Genomic DNA, 15,567 nt, shown 5'->3' on the forward strand with positions numbered 1-15,567 from the left:
GTAGTGCTGTTACACATGTAATCTGTTACTCACGCTGGAGGTGTAGATGAGATATAAGTGTCCACCGTGCCAGACCCCACTCAGAGGCGGCAGGGGTTAAGGGGAGCAGCCAGCCGCTGTGGCCACATTAAAAACTGCATCGCCTTTTGTGACAACTGTAGATCAGTGAGCCATCAGCTCCCCCCTCGCTCTCGTTTCAGGGATTTGTAGTTTTTAGTGTAAAGAACGCCGCCGCGTGGTAGAGGCCTTTGTGAGAGTAAAACTACAGTTCCCTCAGAGCTACTCGGAGGTGTTAGTTGTCAATATGGCTGTTGTCAGACAGACAAAGCAGAGAGGCAAATAATTCGCCTCTGATTAGAAATCCTTGGGAAAAGGGTCGGACAGGGCACTGTTATCAAATTGCTTTATTGTTTCGGCTGCAGTAAAAGACACAGTGGGTCTTTGCTCAAGTTGCAAAGTTAAATGGTTAAGTGGACGATTTGAACCGAGGTAAGTCATGTACTTAGCTCTCTACAACACTGAAAGTGATGTTATTAATATCAAACGATCGCTAGCCAGCGACAGCGGCTAACGTCAGCTAGTATCGGCGCTGGCATGGCTAGCATGTTATGCTAATCATCCCGCTACCAGAATGGCTTGTGTGAAGTTGCTAGCTGTCCCCCCCCCCTCACTCACCACCACCACCACCACCACCACCACCGTGAATCCAGCGGACTGTTGTCAGTATAAAGTCAGCGACAGCGGCGGTGAAGAAAATCGAAACGGTTTATGGGTGAGAGGGTTGTAAGCTGGCTCATCTAACGTAACGCTTGGTATTGTCCGTCTGCCACAGAAACATTTGCTAACGTTAGCTTTTGGGCAAAGGGCGTGAAAGCTGGCATCACTAGTGGCTCGCCTGCAGCGCTGACACGAGCGACAGATTTGTGCTCTCACTGCAGGCCCCATAGTCAGCAAAACAAAAACACATGGAGGAGGAAGAAGAGTTACCGGGGACTATGGTTTAAATTTGGGACTGGGACAGTGTAGAAAACGGGAGTTTGGTTTGCAGTGGGAATCTGTGATGCATGCACCCTGTATTTAAACTTGGGTAAGGAAACCTCGTCTGTTTTTCCCTTTGCATGATGAACAAACCGATGTTCAAACTGTAATTTATTCCTCTATGAGTTCCTGAACTTGGCTGGACTCTTATGAAGTTATTATTAAACCTGCTGAAGATGTGGAAGGAAGAGGGAAAGGAAGTTTGCTTTACCATCTCCCCCATTCCAGCTGCTCTTGTCTTTATAATTAGAAGAAGGATCAGCCATAAAGTTTTCTTCCTCCTCTTCCTCCTAGTTACACACCTGTCCAGTCTTATTTGACCTACAGTCTAGGGCATTCATTTATAACAGCATGGATTTTCTTTTTTTGCTCCTCTGCAGGGACTAACCTCTACTCAGTGTCTCAACCAGTTAAACCAGCTTGAGCCAAAGTGAATAGTTAACTTGGTAAATACTTAAACAGGATGGTTAATGATTTCTCATCCATCCTTTTGTTTGCAGCACACAATGTGACTGCAAAAAAAAAAAAAAAAAAAAAATAGCACATAATATGACAATTTGAAGTAGTAAGTGCATTTGTGTAGGTGTGACATTGTGGCTCGTGTAACCAGTCTGACAGTTGTAGTTCTGTGCGGCTCATCTCTCTGGCATGTGACAGATTTTGCAGTGTAAATGTGCTTGATAATGAGTTACAGCTTCAGTCGTCTTCCTTATGAATTTGTAATGACAACTTGAGAGACTAGTTAATTTTCACCGTTGCTGCTAAGATATCCCGTGGTATAGAAGTAATGTATTTCAGTGCTGACCCACAGTGACTTTCCCTTCTGTAGCTGAAATGCAGACAATTGTTCTTCTTCTTTTAAAAGCCTGTGCGTTACAGACCTCTAAGGGCTTATATTCACCACAGCCATATTACTTTCCTTTATGATAACCTTAAAACACTGCATGCACTCTGAAGTCATTTAGTTTTTTTTTTTTCTTTTTCTTAACTCCCTGTCCTCTGCACAGTTTAGACTAACACAGATGTAGAAGAATGCTGGTGACCCCTTTTTAAAACCATTTCTCATATCAGCATAGGTCAGGCAGGCACAGAAGATGGAAAATCTGCCGCAGTCTGATTCCAGTTGCATTGATTTTGAGCACAGCAAATTGCTTATGAAAAACATACAGCGTGGGTGGTGTACAGAGCCGGGGATATATTGCAGCTCTTAAAGAACAGCAGTCAGAATGTTAAGATAGCATCAGCTGTCAAGGTGACTCTGGCACTCTGCGTGTGTTGCCTGCCGGTTCCCAAAAATAGCAGATTTTTATGCCCTGCCCCTCCCTCCCTTTTTCTTTCACACTTCTATCTCTCGCTCTTGTCTTCCTTTTCTTATCTGCTGCCTTTTTATTTTCTTCTTGCAGTTTTTTCTCCTTTCCCGCCCGTCTCTTTCTACTTTACCCCTCAAACTCTCCTCCACCAACCTTTTCTCTGCCTCACTTCTCCTCTCCCATCATTCTCATTTTCTCCCCATCTGCAACTGTGTTCCTTTTCTCTCTTTCCTACTTAATCCTCTCATTTCCTCCTTGCCTCCCTTCATCTGTGTCATTTCTGCCTGACTTTCCTCCTTGCTCCTCCTTTTTCTTCATCTCTTTCTTTTCCCGTTTTCCCCTCTAGATCTTGAACATACACTTCCTTTCCTTAACTTCCCCCCTGCATTTCCTGTTTCCTTTCTCCTCCTCTGATTCCTTCTCTGTCTCACAACCTGTCTGTCTTGTCTCTCATCCAGCAGCAGGATGTCTGAGTTCAGTGAGGAGCCGCGCTTCACTATTGAGCAGATAGATCTGCTGCAGCGGCTGCGTCGCACCGGCATGACCAAGCAGGAGATCCTGCATGCGCTTGACACTCTGGACCGGCTGGACCGGGAGCACGGCGACAAGTTCGGCCGCCGCACCTCTTCTTCCTCCTCCTCCTCCTCCTCCTACGGAGTAGGCGGGGCAAACAGCTGCACCAACAACTCTGCCTCTAACACAACTACCACATCATTCAACAATAACAACACTGCCTCGGCAACCACCACCTCTTCTGTGTCATGCAACGGCAACAACAGCGCCATCACCAGCGGCGAGGGAGGCGCGGGCGACCACTCTGCGACCGCCGCCTCTTCCACAACCTCCAAAATCTCCACCGCCACACAGACGCAGTTCGGCACTGGCGGGGGACTCTCGCCGTCTCCTAGCAACAGCTACGATACCTCCCCGCCTCCAGGGCCACCACCGCCCTCTGCTATCCTGCCATCACCGGTCTCCTTGGTGGCGCTGTCACAGAATGGGCGTGATAGCTTAGCTGCTACACCCAACGGGAAGCTGTCTCCTCCACGATACCCAGTGAACAGCGCGGCCGCAGCGCGGGCTTTTGGGTTTGAAGCTACGGAAGAAGACCTGGACATTGACGACAAGGTGGACGAGCTGATGAGGTCAGTGGTGTCGGGACACAGTGAACTTTAAAACTTAAAGTCTTCGTAACTTTTTACTTTGAGCCGTTTGTCCACCTTGAGGTTGTAGAACTGGATAACGTAGAACAGACGGGACCACGTCATCTGAGATTGTGGTCACCTCATAGTTTCGTAGCTTAAATTTTTTGTCTTTGGCTTTTGGGAAAGGCTTCGTTCACTCAAGATTTAGATGTTGTAAAATGTTCTTGCTGTCTGAAATGAATGAATGAATGGATGAATAGATGGATGGTCATCATATCTCCAGCGCTCATGATCCTTCTCACCAGATGTTCTTTCTTTTATGTATAAATCGCACAAGAAACAAACTATAAAGATGCTTCTAAAAGCAACCTCGAAGGCTGCAGTTCGTCTTTTCTGAAAGATTGATTTTTTGATTTTGAACAGCGCTGCAGCGGCCACTTGGTTGGAGTCAGAGATTCATCTCTATTGGCAGTAATGCCCACAACAAGGAGACAAGAAAGCCCACTGTATGTCCGGCTTAATTAAATAGTGCCAACTGGAAACTCCACTGAAGCTCCATTGTGCGCAGCTGCTGGTGGAGCGCACAAATATTTAAAAAACACATTCAAAGTTCACCTTTGACCTTGGAAACGGATGTGTAGAAAGCCATCGTACTTTTGGTACTGGAGCTTTTGTTCATATAACATGAACTTCATGAGCAGTTTTTGGAATTGTTGATGTAAAAATCATTTTAAGGATGTTATGTCCGTGTTGGCTTAAAAAAAATTAGGTTTGAAATTTATATTTGATCTTGAAAACAGCAGCTGAGAGAACATTTCTCATCAGAGTCTGTTTAGTGGCTGTTCTGGAGCTGTAATGTTAAATGAAAACGTATTTAAGCTCTTAACACAGTCGCTCGTCCTTTGCTTTACCTGCTGAGGTTGTGTGGATTCATTTGTCTTTGGCTTCAGATTGTGTTCACTGGCATTTGACCATTTGAAAGCGGTTTTGCCGTCAGTCTGACTTCCTGTTTCGTTACATTTATTGTTTATTATTGGGGAAGTTTCAGTTACGCTTAAGAGCTTTTTTATCCACTCTTTAATTATGCTCTGTGATATAATTAATTGAGTTGAACTGATCATTGGTGCATTCACTGCTATTATTATTTTTGCAGCTGGAAATTGGGAGAGACTTTGTGTCACTTCAGGGATGGAAGTTACTTTTAAGGTGTATGTCTGCTTTGAGGCGTCGAAGTGGTAAAAACTGTAGATGCAAAATCTGTCTTGCTCTTAACTTTACCTGGCAGTGTTCGTTTGTGATTATCCTTTGCACCGGCAATGTCTTTACCAGATGATAAAAGCCAAGTTTTGTTTGGTTGCTGAACAAATCTTCTTCACCCAGCTCCTTGTTTTCATTATCAACAAATACTACTGGAAATAGAAACAGTCACTGTTCTCACAGGCTCCCTGTAAACCTGATGTGCACTTACATTTTTGCAGAGGTGGAGCTTCAGAGAGGCCCCTGACATAACTACAAGAGCCGGCCCTGTGCACGTGCAGTAAGCAGCGCAACGCCTCTGACTCTCGCTGTGTAACTTGTTGTTATTATCAGTACATTTGCAATGAACTGATTGAATTCTTTGGTCTGTATAATGACAGAAAATAGTGAAAGGCGACATCTTCACACCTTCTTTTGTCAAATATTCACAGTTATGAACTCAAAGGGCAAATAAAAGCATTAGATGGTCACAAAGGAAAACCTGTAACTGTGCTTGGAAAATGACTCGACTCGGTGCTACCAATAGAAGAGTTGCTGATTAATTATCTGTGGATTGACTAATCGATGAATCAACAAACGGTTTCAGCTCTACTTAACGCAGAGGCAGGATCCAGCCTGTGGTGCAGTTCACTTGTGAGTTTATGAACAATTATCACGTTTGTTGTTCCTTTTGTGAATTGCACAGGCAATAAGCAAGATAAATGACAAGTGAAGATGCACAGTTGAATAAATAGAAGAAGGAACAAAAGGTTAAGTGTTCTTTTACAGAGAGCTGGCTGTGATCCCATTTCTCGAGCACAGCAGCACCACATGACAGATGTGATTAGTACATTTGTCTCGAACAGCATGTACCACATGAAGATGTACACCCTGTAATGGAGTATCAAAAATAACAGACAGCCATAAAGGCGCTCTTGTTGAGATTGTGCGTAGAGTCAACAAAGACGTTATTGCATGAAAAAAGAAAAAGGGGAAGTATCCTGTGGGAAAGGTTTGGAAAAGCCTTCTGGGTTCAGGATGACATTTCCTGAGAGGGAAGGAAGGAAGGAAAGCTTTTCGACTGTGCACCTCTGGAAACATCACATGAAATTACATAAAGCAACATGCGGTGACATTTAACGAAACCTACTGACGTTTGAAATCATGTCAGAAGTTACTTAGGCCCATTACTCTGACAGCTTCAGTGTTCATAATCTATCACCGTCCACATGTTAGCCACCTCCTCTCCTCTTCTTAGCACTTAACACATTAGTGCGCTCCTCCTACTGCTGTGGGCTCCCGCTGCCTTCCAGCTGCCCAGTCAGAGGAAGAATAGGCAGTCAGAGTTCAGGCTCTATCGCCAGCATTGCACTGACTGTCCCATTGCTCATTCACGCTGCCTCTGCATTAAATTACATGTCCTCTTTAGACAGCCCGAGAAGTTAAGTAGCGTTCAAAAGCCCTCTTCCCCTCTCTCTCCCTCTCTCCCTCCGCTTGTAGGACTCTCCAGCGCCTTGCTCAGCAGGGCTGCGGGGGCGTGACACGAGGTTTCAGCTTGTCAACAATTCCACGGTGCCCTTCTGATTTTTCTCACTTTTAAGTGCACATTTCAGTCCCTGCAGGGGTTCGGCCTTTTGAGTTGGCATCCAACCCCCCCCCCCAACACACCCTTCACCGCCGCCTTCTCCCTCCTCCACTTTCCCACTCCTCCTCCAGTCTTGTACAGCAGCTTGTGCTACATTGATTCACTGGTGTCGATACAAGCAGCGTTTTTTGAGCTCTAATTTTAGCTGCGCTGCAAGAGGCTGGTGTGGAGGATATTGATGCTGGATGTCAAGAGTCGTGACGCATTTTCATTTCAGAAATATGCTTCACAAGAGCGCTCAGGACTTTGATGCCTTCTCCATTTTGACTGTGCGAGTCTGGGATACTGGCTGGTTCAAAGGATGCTGTGATTGTATGGTTTGAGCAGCAGTGCTGTTAAAGTTGGGTGGTGTAGGCAGCGGCTGGAAATGCCTTCCTGTGTTTGTTAAAAAAAAAAAAAGTATACACTATTAGTATGGATAAGTCAGCATAAGACAGGTGTTCACAATCTGTACCAGCATGAGGAATTAAGCCAAGACAGCTATAAGCTTGTTGGTGCGTGAGTGTGTATGTATGTGTGTGTTATTGTGTATGTATAGGGGAGGGGATTGGGCTTGAAGCCAGAAAGCAGGGTGGGTACACTGTGTGACTGCACATGTTCGCTCAGCACCCTCCACTCCTGCAAGTCTCTGCATGTTGTATTTTTTATTTTTTAGTTCCTCCCGCCGAGGACTGAGATAGTGGAAACATGTCGGCCAAATACATTTGGAAAATACAGATGACTTGATTGTGGTTCAATTAATTTTAATTCATAGTCACTGCCTTTTGTTTTCCTCTGAAGTGCCACGTTGATGTGTGTGGGAGCTGTAAAAATAAAGAACAATACACAGATAATGCTGTCAAAATGCAGCTCGGATTAAAATGGAGCTTTGGTTTAATAGTTTTCCCATAAATAGGAACAATTTAAAAACACACATTTGATTATCTGGCGTGAAACAAAAGCTTTAGTATCAACAGTAAGGGTACAACATGTCAGTGTTGGGCGGTAATGCTGGGTAAATGATGATACAGCTGCTTGCACCACAATTGAACATGTGAAAAAATAAAAGCTGAAATTCTGGCCAGCATCAGTCATCCATGCATTTTATCTTTGCTGCATATGTTTGTGATGTCAGACTGTCAGTTAAGTTTCACTACACTTTACTAAATGTGTAGCAACTCAGTGGTTCTTTGTGATGTTTGTCCCTGTGAAATAAAAACATTGCTCCTCCAGATTTAGCTGCTGACGGTGCATTAAAGTGTGTTGCTGTGTTCTCATTTGTGCCGTGCGTGTGTGTGTGTGTGTGTGCGCGCGCGCGTATGTGTGTGTGTGTGTATTTGCAGGAGGGACAGCAGTATGGTGAAAGAGGAGATCAAAGCGTTCCTGGGGAACAGGAGGATCTCTCAGGCAGTTGTGGCGCAAGTCACCGGTTAGTAACACACACACACACACACACACACACACACACACACACACACACACACACACACACTCTTGAGCAACGTTGTTGATTTGAGGTGTTTTCTGTTGCTAACTGTCATTTTGTCTGTCATGCACACGTGTTGATCGTCCTTAAATGTCAGCAGTTCAGAAGCGTCATTGTTCACAGAGCAAAGCAGGATAACATCATGACAGGCTGTAAACTTTCACAAACTGAGCCTTGGCTTAAAATTACCTGCCAAAACAGGAACCACATGACAAATTAAGATACAGATGACAAGTCGAATATTCAGACAAAACTGGCAATAATTTGAAAATTTTCCATTTACCTGTTTAACCCCAGACCTGTTAGACTGGTCTATCAGTTTGTTGGTAAATGAGACAAATTTTAGAGACGTTTAAGAAATATTGTGTTCATCCTTTCACTAAAACATTCACTTTCTTTTTTTCTTTTTACATTTTGTGACCTCTTGCTCAGAACAAACTGATCCTTTTTTCTTTTGAAGAAAGACGTACAAAGTGTCTGGAGAATGTGCCAACAAGTTTTATTTTGATTATTTATTGCTGTAAGTGTTTTTAAATGTTTTCTGTGGTGAATAAATGGGCTGGGTAGGACAGGCAGTTTGGACTTTTTTTTAGCAAAGATCTTTGTGATGTTTTAGTGACAAACCCGTATCAGTCGGACTCTTAAATTTCGAGTTTAACAGCCAGTCAGTACAAACGAGTGCGAGTGCACGGCCGTACGTCTGCGGCTGCAACTTGTGTGAGAGACAAATGGTTGGAGAAGAAATGAAGTCGGAGCTGAAAGGAGAGAAAACACTTTCCTCCTCTAGTATTCCACTCCGTCTCTCTTGACTTCTTCTAAGGGCTGTCTACAAATGGTGCCGGGGGTTGATGCAAAACACTCGGTTGTAATTCGATGTTTGGCTGCTTTCCAGGCATCAGCCAGAGCAGGATCTCCCATTGGCTGCTGCAGCACGGCTCCGACTTGAGTGAGCAGAAGAAGAGGGCCTTCTACCGCTGGTACACGCTGGAGAAAACCACACCAGGTACACCGGACTCTGTCTGTTACCCCCTTCCCTGCTCTTGACTCTGTGTGTGTGTGTGTGTGTGTGTTTGTTTTGTACGTGGTTAATAATGGAAGCTAAATTTGGAGGGACAAATCTGCAGCAGATGCCAAAAGAGGGCAACGAAATTAAACACACCGAGTAAACACTTTTTGAATGTCAGAATCTTGCGTGGCCAAACAGTTGTCAGCGTCATTATCAAGGTCATCAAAAGAAACTAGTTTTATTTAGTCAGTGTGAACGCTCGTGCAAAGTTCTGGTTGAGCACATGAAGAGAAGTTAATGAGTCCGAAGCCTGGATGTAAAGATAGCAGTACACTGCGCCTCACTAATTCCAGCAGGGAAGCAGCTCTGAAGAAAGGAAGCACGGCAGGAAAGCACTCCGCTGCCTGCAGCTTCCTTTCAGACAGTCAACGAGGTATAAGTGGAAGTAGTTAGCATCTTGTGGTATATGTGGTGCAGTGGGATGTGATGTATGCGATGGCTCAGTTCCATGGAACATGTTGGCAGAAGCATCTTGACTTAGGAGAGCAGGATTGTAACGCAGCAGTTTGTAGGAGCTGATCCCAACACGAGGATATATTCAAGATAAAGAAATCTACTGTAAGAAGGAATCTATGGCGAGTTGGCAGCAGATAAAAGAAATCCCTCGTCTCTCTCTTTTTGTCATTTTAGTTTTGCTAGTTTAATGGTCTGTCTACTTGATAATTCAACTCAGTAAATAATTAACCTGTAAAGTGCAAATTGCAGCATGAGCTAATGGGAACTGACAGTTGGAGTTGCGCTCTTGTTGCAGTCGAGCCGTCTCTAGTGGTCGAGGTCCAGTCGATTGGTGCTGAAAAGTAAAACCAATTCAAAAATCATATTTAAGAACGAGACCAAAACCTGTGATCATTTAATAGCATGTTATCCCCTCCTGTTTGTTTATTTAAAAGCTGTGAGCGGAGGCGAGCTTCATCTGACGCCATCAGACTCTGTTTTTCAAATAGTGTTGGACAGATGTTCAGCTTGACTTCACAGCTTAACGTGCCGCGCTCAGCAGGATGGCGTGTTCGCAAAGGCTCATGCATATTGGGAGTGTTAGGATCTTTAGCTGGGACTATTCGTGGCAAATTGCTTTGTTGAAGTTGTGTAAAACATAAATAATCTCAAATCGGACATTTATTTATTTATTTCTCTCAACAAGCTCTTCCATGACTCCACCTGCTGAAAATAATGTGTTTGGAGTTGAGACTCTGATGCAGCAGACACTTTTAGTTCAACTAAGTATTGATAATAAGCATTTTACAAATTAGAGTTTTTATTTGACCAATGTGGGCGCGACTGCTCGTACACAAAAATAAAGCACATGTCACATGCTCTGCTGCCAAAATAGAAAAATAGGCAGTTGTTCCCTTTTTCCGTTTGTTAATGCAGAACTGGAAACTATCAAACCATGAACAGGTAATCATGACACTGCTCTACTTTGAACACATTACTGTGGCAATGAATGTGAAATCACCTGTTAATTTAGTGAGTCAGCAAGGCATTGCAAATGAGCTGGATGGTGTCAGATCTTTAATGTGGTTTGGGATGTGGGGTTCAGTCACATTCATTTAATGATATAGGTGTTAATTCTCATTCGCCCAAAGGCCTCAATATTGAATATGCGTCACAGTTTCCAGGATTTCACCAGGTCACAACTTGAAACTTGAATGTTTTTGATTTCAAGTCTTAAATCAGGTCAAGTCTCAGTTTCTCATTTTAGTGACTTAAGTCTTCTGAAACCTTGATTATGTCAAAACCCTGCTTCTTTAAAACAGTTGAAGAGAAATCAGAGTTCACACATGAGGAGACCGGAACTCACCTCAGACTCATGCTGTTGTCTTACAGACATCATTTCAACTTTAAACCCACGCTGCGCTGTAAATGGTTAACAGCAAGACTTCCTGCTAGATTTGGATCACGAGTGTGTGTTTAAGCGTGTGTGTGTGTTTTTCTGTGTGTGTGTGTGTGTGTGTGTATATAATATAATATAAACGTGGACGTGCTGTATCAACCTATAGCTAGGCAGCAGACATCCCACGCCTTGTCCTCTGCGGCATGTTCCTCGGTGGAGCCCTGCCAACACCGTCAGCACTGGAAACTGCTCTATGCTATTTATGGCCAGACGGAGCCCGGCCCATCTCAGCCCAGCCCAGCCCAGCCCACGCACACACACACACACACACACACACACACACACACACACACACACACACACACATGCACTCACACACACACACCTCCGTCACTGCTGCAGAGGAAAAGTGATGCCCCATTCATGCCGTTGCGATAACCTGGAGTGTTGCAGGGTGACCCAGTTAGGCAAACGTTGACAATGTGTGTGTCAGATTCATTATGACAATGCGGGCGAGCCGCTGACCTCATAATATATCCAGTTGCCGGTTGCCAGTTTTATGAGTTTGAGTGCGAATCAATCCTTTTGTGTGGCTTTTCTTTTTCTGCTGTGGTCATGATTGGAGATGAGGCAGCGCAGTCTTTGTCAGCACTATTCAGTCGAGTTTATAATCAGAGTATATTGTGAGATTTGCATGAGGTGACGTTCATCCTCGTGTACGTTTCATGAGGGGTGGGCTGTGCGGCTGTTATTGCCACATTTTTCATGCTTTCTACAGGCTCCGTTTTTGTCGCTTGCAAAACCACAAACACACCTGCAGCCCGTCTCCTTCTGGGGCCGACTGTGGCCCAACTCTTCCTGACAGATGTGCACCACCTTCCGTTTGTAACTTACCAGTGATTCTGCCGCTTCCTGCCCCCCCCTCAAGGTGCCACCCTCAACATGCGGCCGGCTCCGTTGCCTCTGGAGGAGATGGAGTGGAGGCAAACCCCGCCCCCGCTGACCACCACACCTGGTACCTTCAGGCTGCGTCGAGGAAGTCGCTTCACTTGGAGGAAAGAGTGCCTGGCCGTGATGGAGAGGTGAGGGAGGGGAGGAGGGAGGAGGAGGAAAATGATAAATAGGAGTTTGTTTCATAACTTCTTTATTTCCACATGGAATTGAGGAAAACATTGCAACCTGTCCTTGAAAATGGCTGGACAGTGAAGAAACAAAGCCTTTGTCACACACTCTGAATATTGGCTCGGTTGTCCTGCGTACAGCACATAACAAACAGCAGTAACTCCGGTTTGTTGACATTGTCCTTGTGTAGTGAAATTAATTTAATCAGCATGGCTCTTCTGCTATTTATAGCTACTTCAACGACAACCAGTACCCAGATGAGGCCAAACGGGAGGAGATTGCAAACGCCTGCAATGCTGTTATTCAGAAACCAGGTATGTGTGCGCCACCGCTTAATTCAATGTTAACATTTTTGTTGTGTGTAATTAATAACAGCGTCATGTGCTGGTGATAAATATTCCTCCATCATCTGCAAAGATTGATATTGTTGGGTTCAAAGCTAAAGGCTAATGAGGGAGGCTGAGACCCATAGACCAAGGTTCAACGATACAGAGCTTTCTTTTCATTGCAAAAAGGGATCAAAATTAGCGACATCCAATCAAAACTCAACAGAAAATTGTGTGCCATAAAGGTAAATTTGAATATTAAATAAGGTAACTCACTTGCAGGACGCACACACCGTGACTGTGGTCAAAAAGAAAGAGCAAAGGAAGAAGGAAGTAGTTATGCAACCTCTCATCACGCTGAAGTGGTTGCACCTGAGGATACACATATGATAATATCATGAAGGCAGGTTTTAGGCCTCGTGGGTCTTTTGTTTATCAGTTCATCTTGTTGCCTTTTCACTTTCCATTAAGTGTAATAATTCTTTTTGTTTGTTTTTGTACAGTGATGGTGACAGACTCTCTCTCCACCTCCCTACACTCCCTATTTGAGTTTTTACACAATAAACAAAGTGAAATATTAAAGAGTGAGCGCTCTCGTATTAGCAACAACTTGGATAAAAACAACATCCAGTGTATTTTTTCCTTTTGTTCCAAACTTAACATGTTGGTGGAATTTTCATTTTACTGATTTTAAGTCACCAGTGATGATGAAACGTGTCGGGATGCTGTTTGTTGATGGCTGACGCTGCTGTGCAGCTCTCGCTGGTTGACTACAACAACCAGACCCTCTGCAGATCGTATGTTCATTATTTCACCGTTGTAGAAAATACACCGGAGCGTTCGTGCACCCTTCCTTTACGGTTATAAACTCACAGCAGACGGCGATGTCACCCTGTTGTGTCAATAGCGACTCAGTCCGTCCAGCTCGATGGACGTGTCCAGAAAGCTGCTGTGTCGCCATGTTTGAGTGAAAACGGAGACGCAGCAGTTCTTGGTGTCACACTGAGTACTCCATCTTACTCTCTCAGCCACGACCACTCTGCCGCTTTCCTCTGGCAGAGGTTCAGATCTTATGTCTTTCGACTTGATCGAAATTTTACAAACCAAACATCTGCGTCACATCTGTCGTATGATCTGCTCCTTGAGTTGTTTCCTTTCGGCGGTTCTTTAAGCACCATCAGTTATGAGGCGGTTGTGTTTATAAAAGTACGATTCGCGGCTTGAGGGAGCAGATAGGGATCAAAAAACATTGGCCGTTATTATAAAAAGATGGAAGTGAAAAGTGATACAAGCTGCAGTGAGTGATGAGATTGTCATGTGATTTGTTTCAGGGAAGAAGCTGTCTGACCTGGAGAGGGTGACCTCCCTGAAAGTTTACAACTGGTTCGCCAACCGTCGCAAAGAGATCAAGAGACGGGCCAACATTGGTAATGTGGCTTTGTGGAGAGACCACAGATATCCACTGAGACTTTTGATTGCAGTGCACTGCACAGTTAATATTACTGTTTTATATTTGATAGCAGCAATTATAACATTCTTCTTACACATTGAATGGCTCACAATTAATTCGTTCCATCACTATAATTAGGTTAATGATTGTTCATCAGTCACCTGGTGTCTGGTGAAGTATCCTCACGACTGCTGGGAAATTAAAAAATTCCTCTTGCTGCTTGTATTAACCTAGATGCCAGTTAGAAGTGTAAAGTAAAACCTCTGTGACCCGCTGGCCACAGAAGAGGACGAGCCACTGATGACATTCACTGTCATTTGACCGTAATCAATGCTAATGTGTGGCCATTCGTAACGGTTTACAGCAGTGGCTCCCGACCACGTTCCCCCACAGCCCTGTCGGATACGAGCTCAAGTTCATCTGCAACACTGGCCGTGTTCCCAATCTGTTCATTTAAATTTATTTCAAAGTGGGTTTTATTTATCACAATTAAATATGTAAATGTGGATGTTATCAGAGGGGCAGAATGCAACCATTTACACATTTACTTTTAGCTTTTTAAGTTATTTCATTACTTTTAGCTTTAACCGTTCAGCCATTACTTTTAGTTAAAAGCTTCTCTGCTCATGTTTTGCCTCCTTTTCTTGCACTTTCAATCCCAACCTAGTTTTCATATGTTAAGCTGACTCAGCTGGCTATTTATTTGTGAATCAAGCCGTAACTTGACAGTAGTTCAGCTTCTCCACAGTCTCTCCTCGCAGGCCCTGCTAACTACAGGGGTACCCGTGTGGGTTCAGATGCCCCTTAAATCTAACAATTCATTCTCTTCCTCCAAGAAGCCACAATCCTGGAGAGTCATGGGATAGACGTCCAGAGTCCAGGAGGACACTCCAACAGCGACGACATCGACGGGAATGACTTCTCAGAGCAGGTAGGGAGTGATTGAAGATCCCAAAAGACACATAAAACCAGATTTATGTTCCAGATGATGTTTAACACAACTGGTCTGAGGAGAGAGGAAGAGAAAGAAGTCACTTTTCCTTGTTTAACAGCTTTATGTCTTCATTTCCTGCTGTACTGTGTCTTTATCTTATTTATTTATTCATTTATATTTTATTATTTCCAACCCTTCACATCCGTCCCTTGGCAAAAGGCTCTTTTTTCATGGACAACACTCAGTATTTCAGGCTTTAGTCATGGTCATGTGATTGTGCATTTTACATGCGTTTCATTCCAACTGAACAATAAATCAGTTTACTGATTATTACCCTCTCTTCGGTTCAATTTGTGTTAATTGAAATCAGCAGCTTGTGGTGTCACTGGCACATTACTGTTGACAAAGTCACACCAAAAGACAAAGAACATTTGAACTGCTGTTTTCCTTCAGATCAACTCTGAGCATATCCTTCCTCAAATATAGAAAGCACATAAAGTTCTTTATTTTAGTGAGGAACTGTTGCTGGAGGCACATTAATTAACAAAAGCTTACTCTCTTCTCTTTCTTCACTGTAACCAATGGAAACTAATCTGTAGCGACGGAAAGAAGCGATGATCTGCGTTATTGTCGAAACCTCCAGATGAAGATTGTGTTTGGGTTTAAGCCCTTTGGCTTTACTCTTGTTTGCACAACTTGCAAACCTGGACCCTCATGTGGAGGCCAGTTAAAGTTAAATAGTGCAGCTAATGAGTTATGAACACAGGGTGTATTTAATCTGTCAAACGGCACGAAGAACCAGAGGAAGAGAAGAAGTAATTCTGTGTATTCTGAAGTGTTTAACTTGCCTAGCTGACTGAGTAACCCTGCTTGTTGAAATGCCTCCAGGCCTGTGACCTGCCCTATTTTGACAAGAGACCTCTCAGCCGACCATTTGGCCTTTACCGACTGGAGCCCACCTCACCAACACAGGTAACCCCCCCCCCCCCCCCCCCC

The 15,567-nt window shown here is 44.1% G+C and overlaps 1 protein-coding gene across 4 annotated transcripts in view; it reads left to right on the top strand.

The window, feature by feature from the left end:
- Positions 1-290: 290 nt before the first annotated feature.
- Positions 291-15,567, top strand: part of hmbox1b (homeobox containing 1 b) — a 20,802-nt gene continuing 5,525 nt past the window's right edge. Inside the window, exons 1-9 of one of the 4 annotated variants that reach the window (XM_023415144.2) lie at positions 291-489; positions 2,807-3,493; positions 7,697-7,782; positions 8,732-8,842; positions 11,668-11,821; positions 12,093-12,175; positions 13,519-13,614; positions 14,474-14,568; positions 15,460-15,543. In XM_023415144.2, coding sequence (XP_023270912.1) covers positions 2,814-3,493; positions 7,697-7,782; positions 8,732-8,842; positions 11,668-11,821; positions 12,093-12,175; positions 13,519-13,614; positions 14,474-14,568; positions 15,460-15,543 — 1,389 coding nt within the window. In that variant the 5' untranslated portion in view covers positions 291-489; positions 2,807-2,813. Of the gene's footprint in view, positions 490-708; positions 1,088-2,806; positions 3,494-7,696; positions 7,783-8,731; positions 8,843-11,667; positions 11,822-12,092; positions 12,176-13,518; positions 13,615-14,473; positions 14,569-15,459; positions 15,544-15,567 lie in introns of those variants that run through there. The other 3 variants (XM_087176235.1, XM_023415142.2, XM_023415143.2) reach the window with 3 other exon arrangements.

This window comes from Seriola lalandi, unplaced genomic scaffold, assembly GCF_002814215.2.
Source record: "Seriola lalandi dorsalis isolate HSWRI2012SDOR001 ecotype SW California unplaced genomic scaffold, Sedor1 jcf7180002054544, whole genome shotgun sequence".
NCBI lineage: Eukaryota > Metazoa > Chordata > Actinopteri > Carangiformes > Carangidae > Seriola > Seriola lalandi.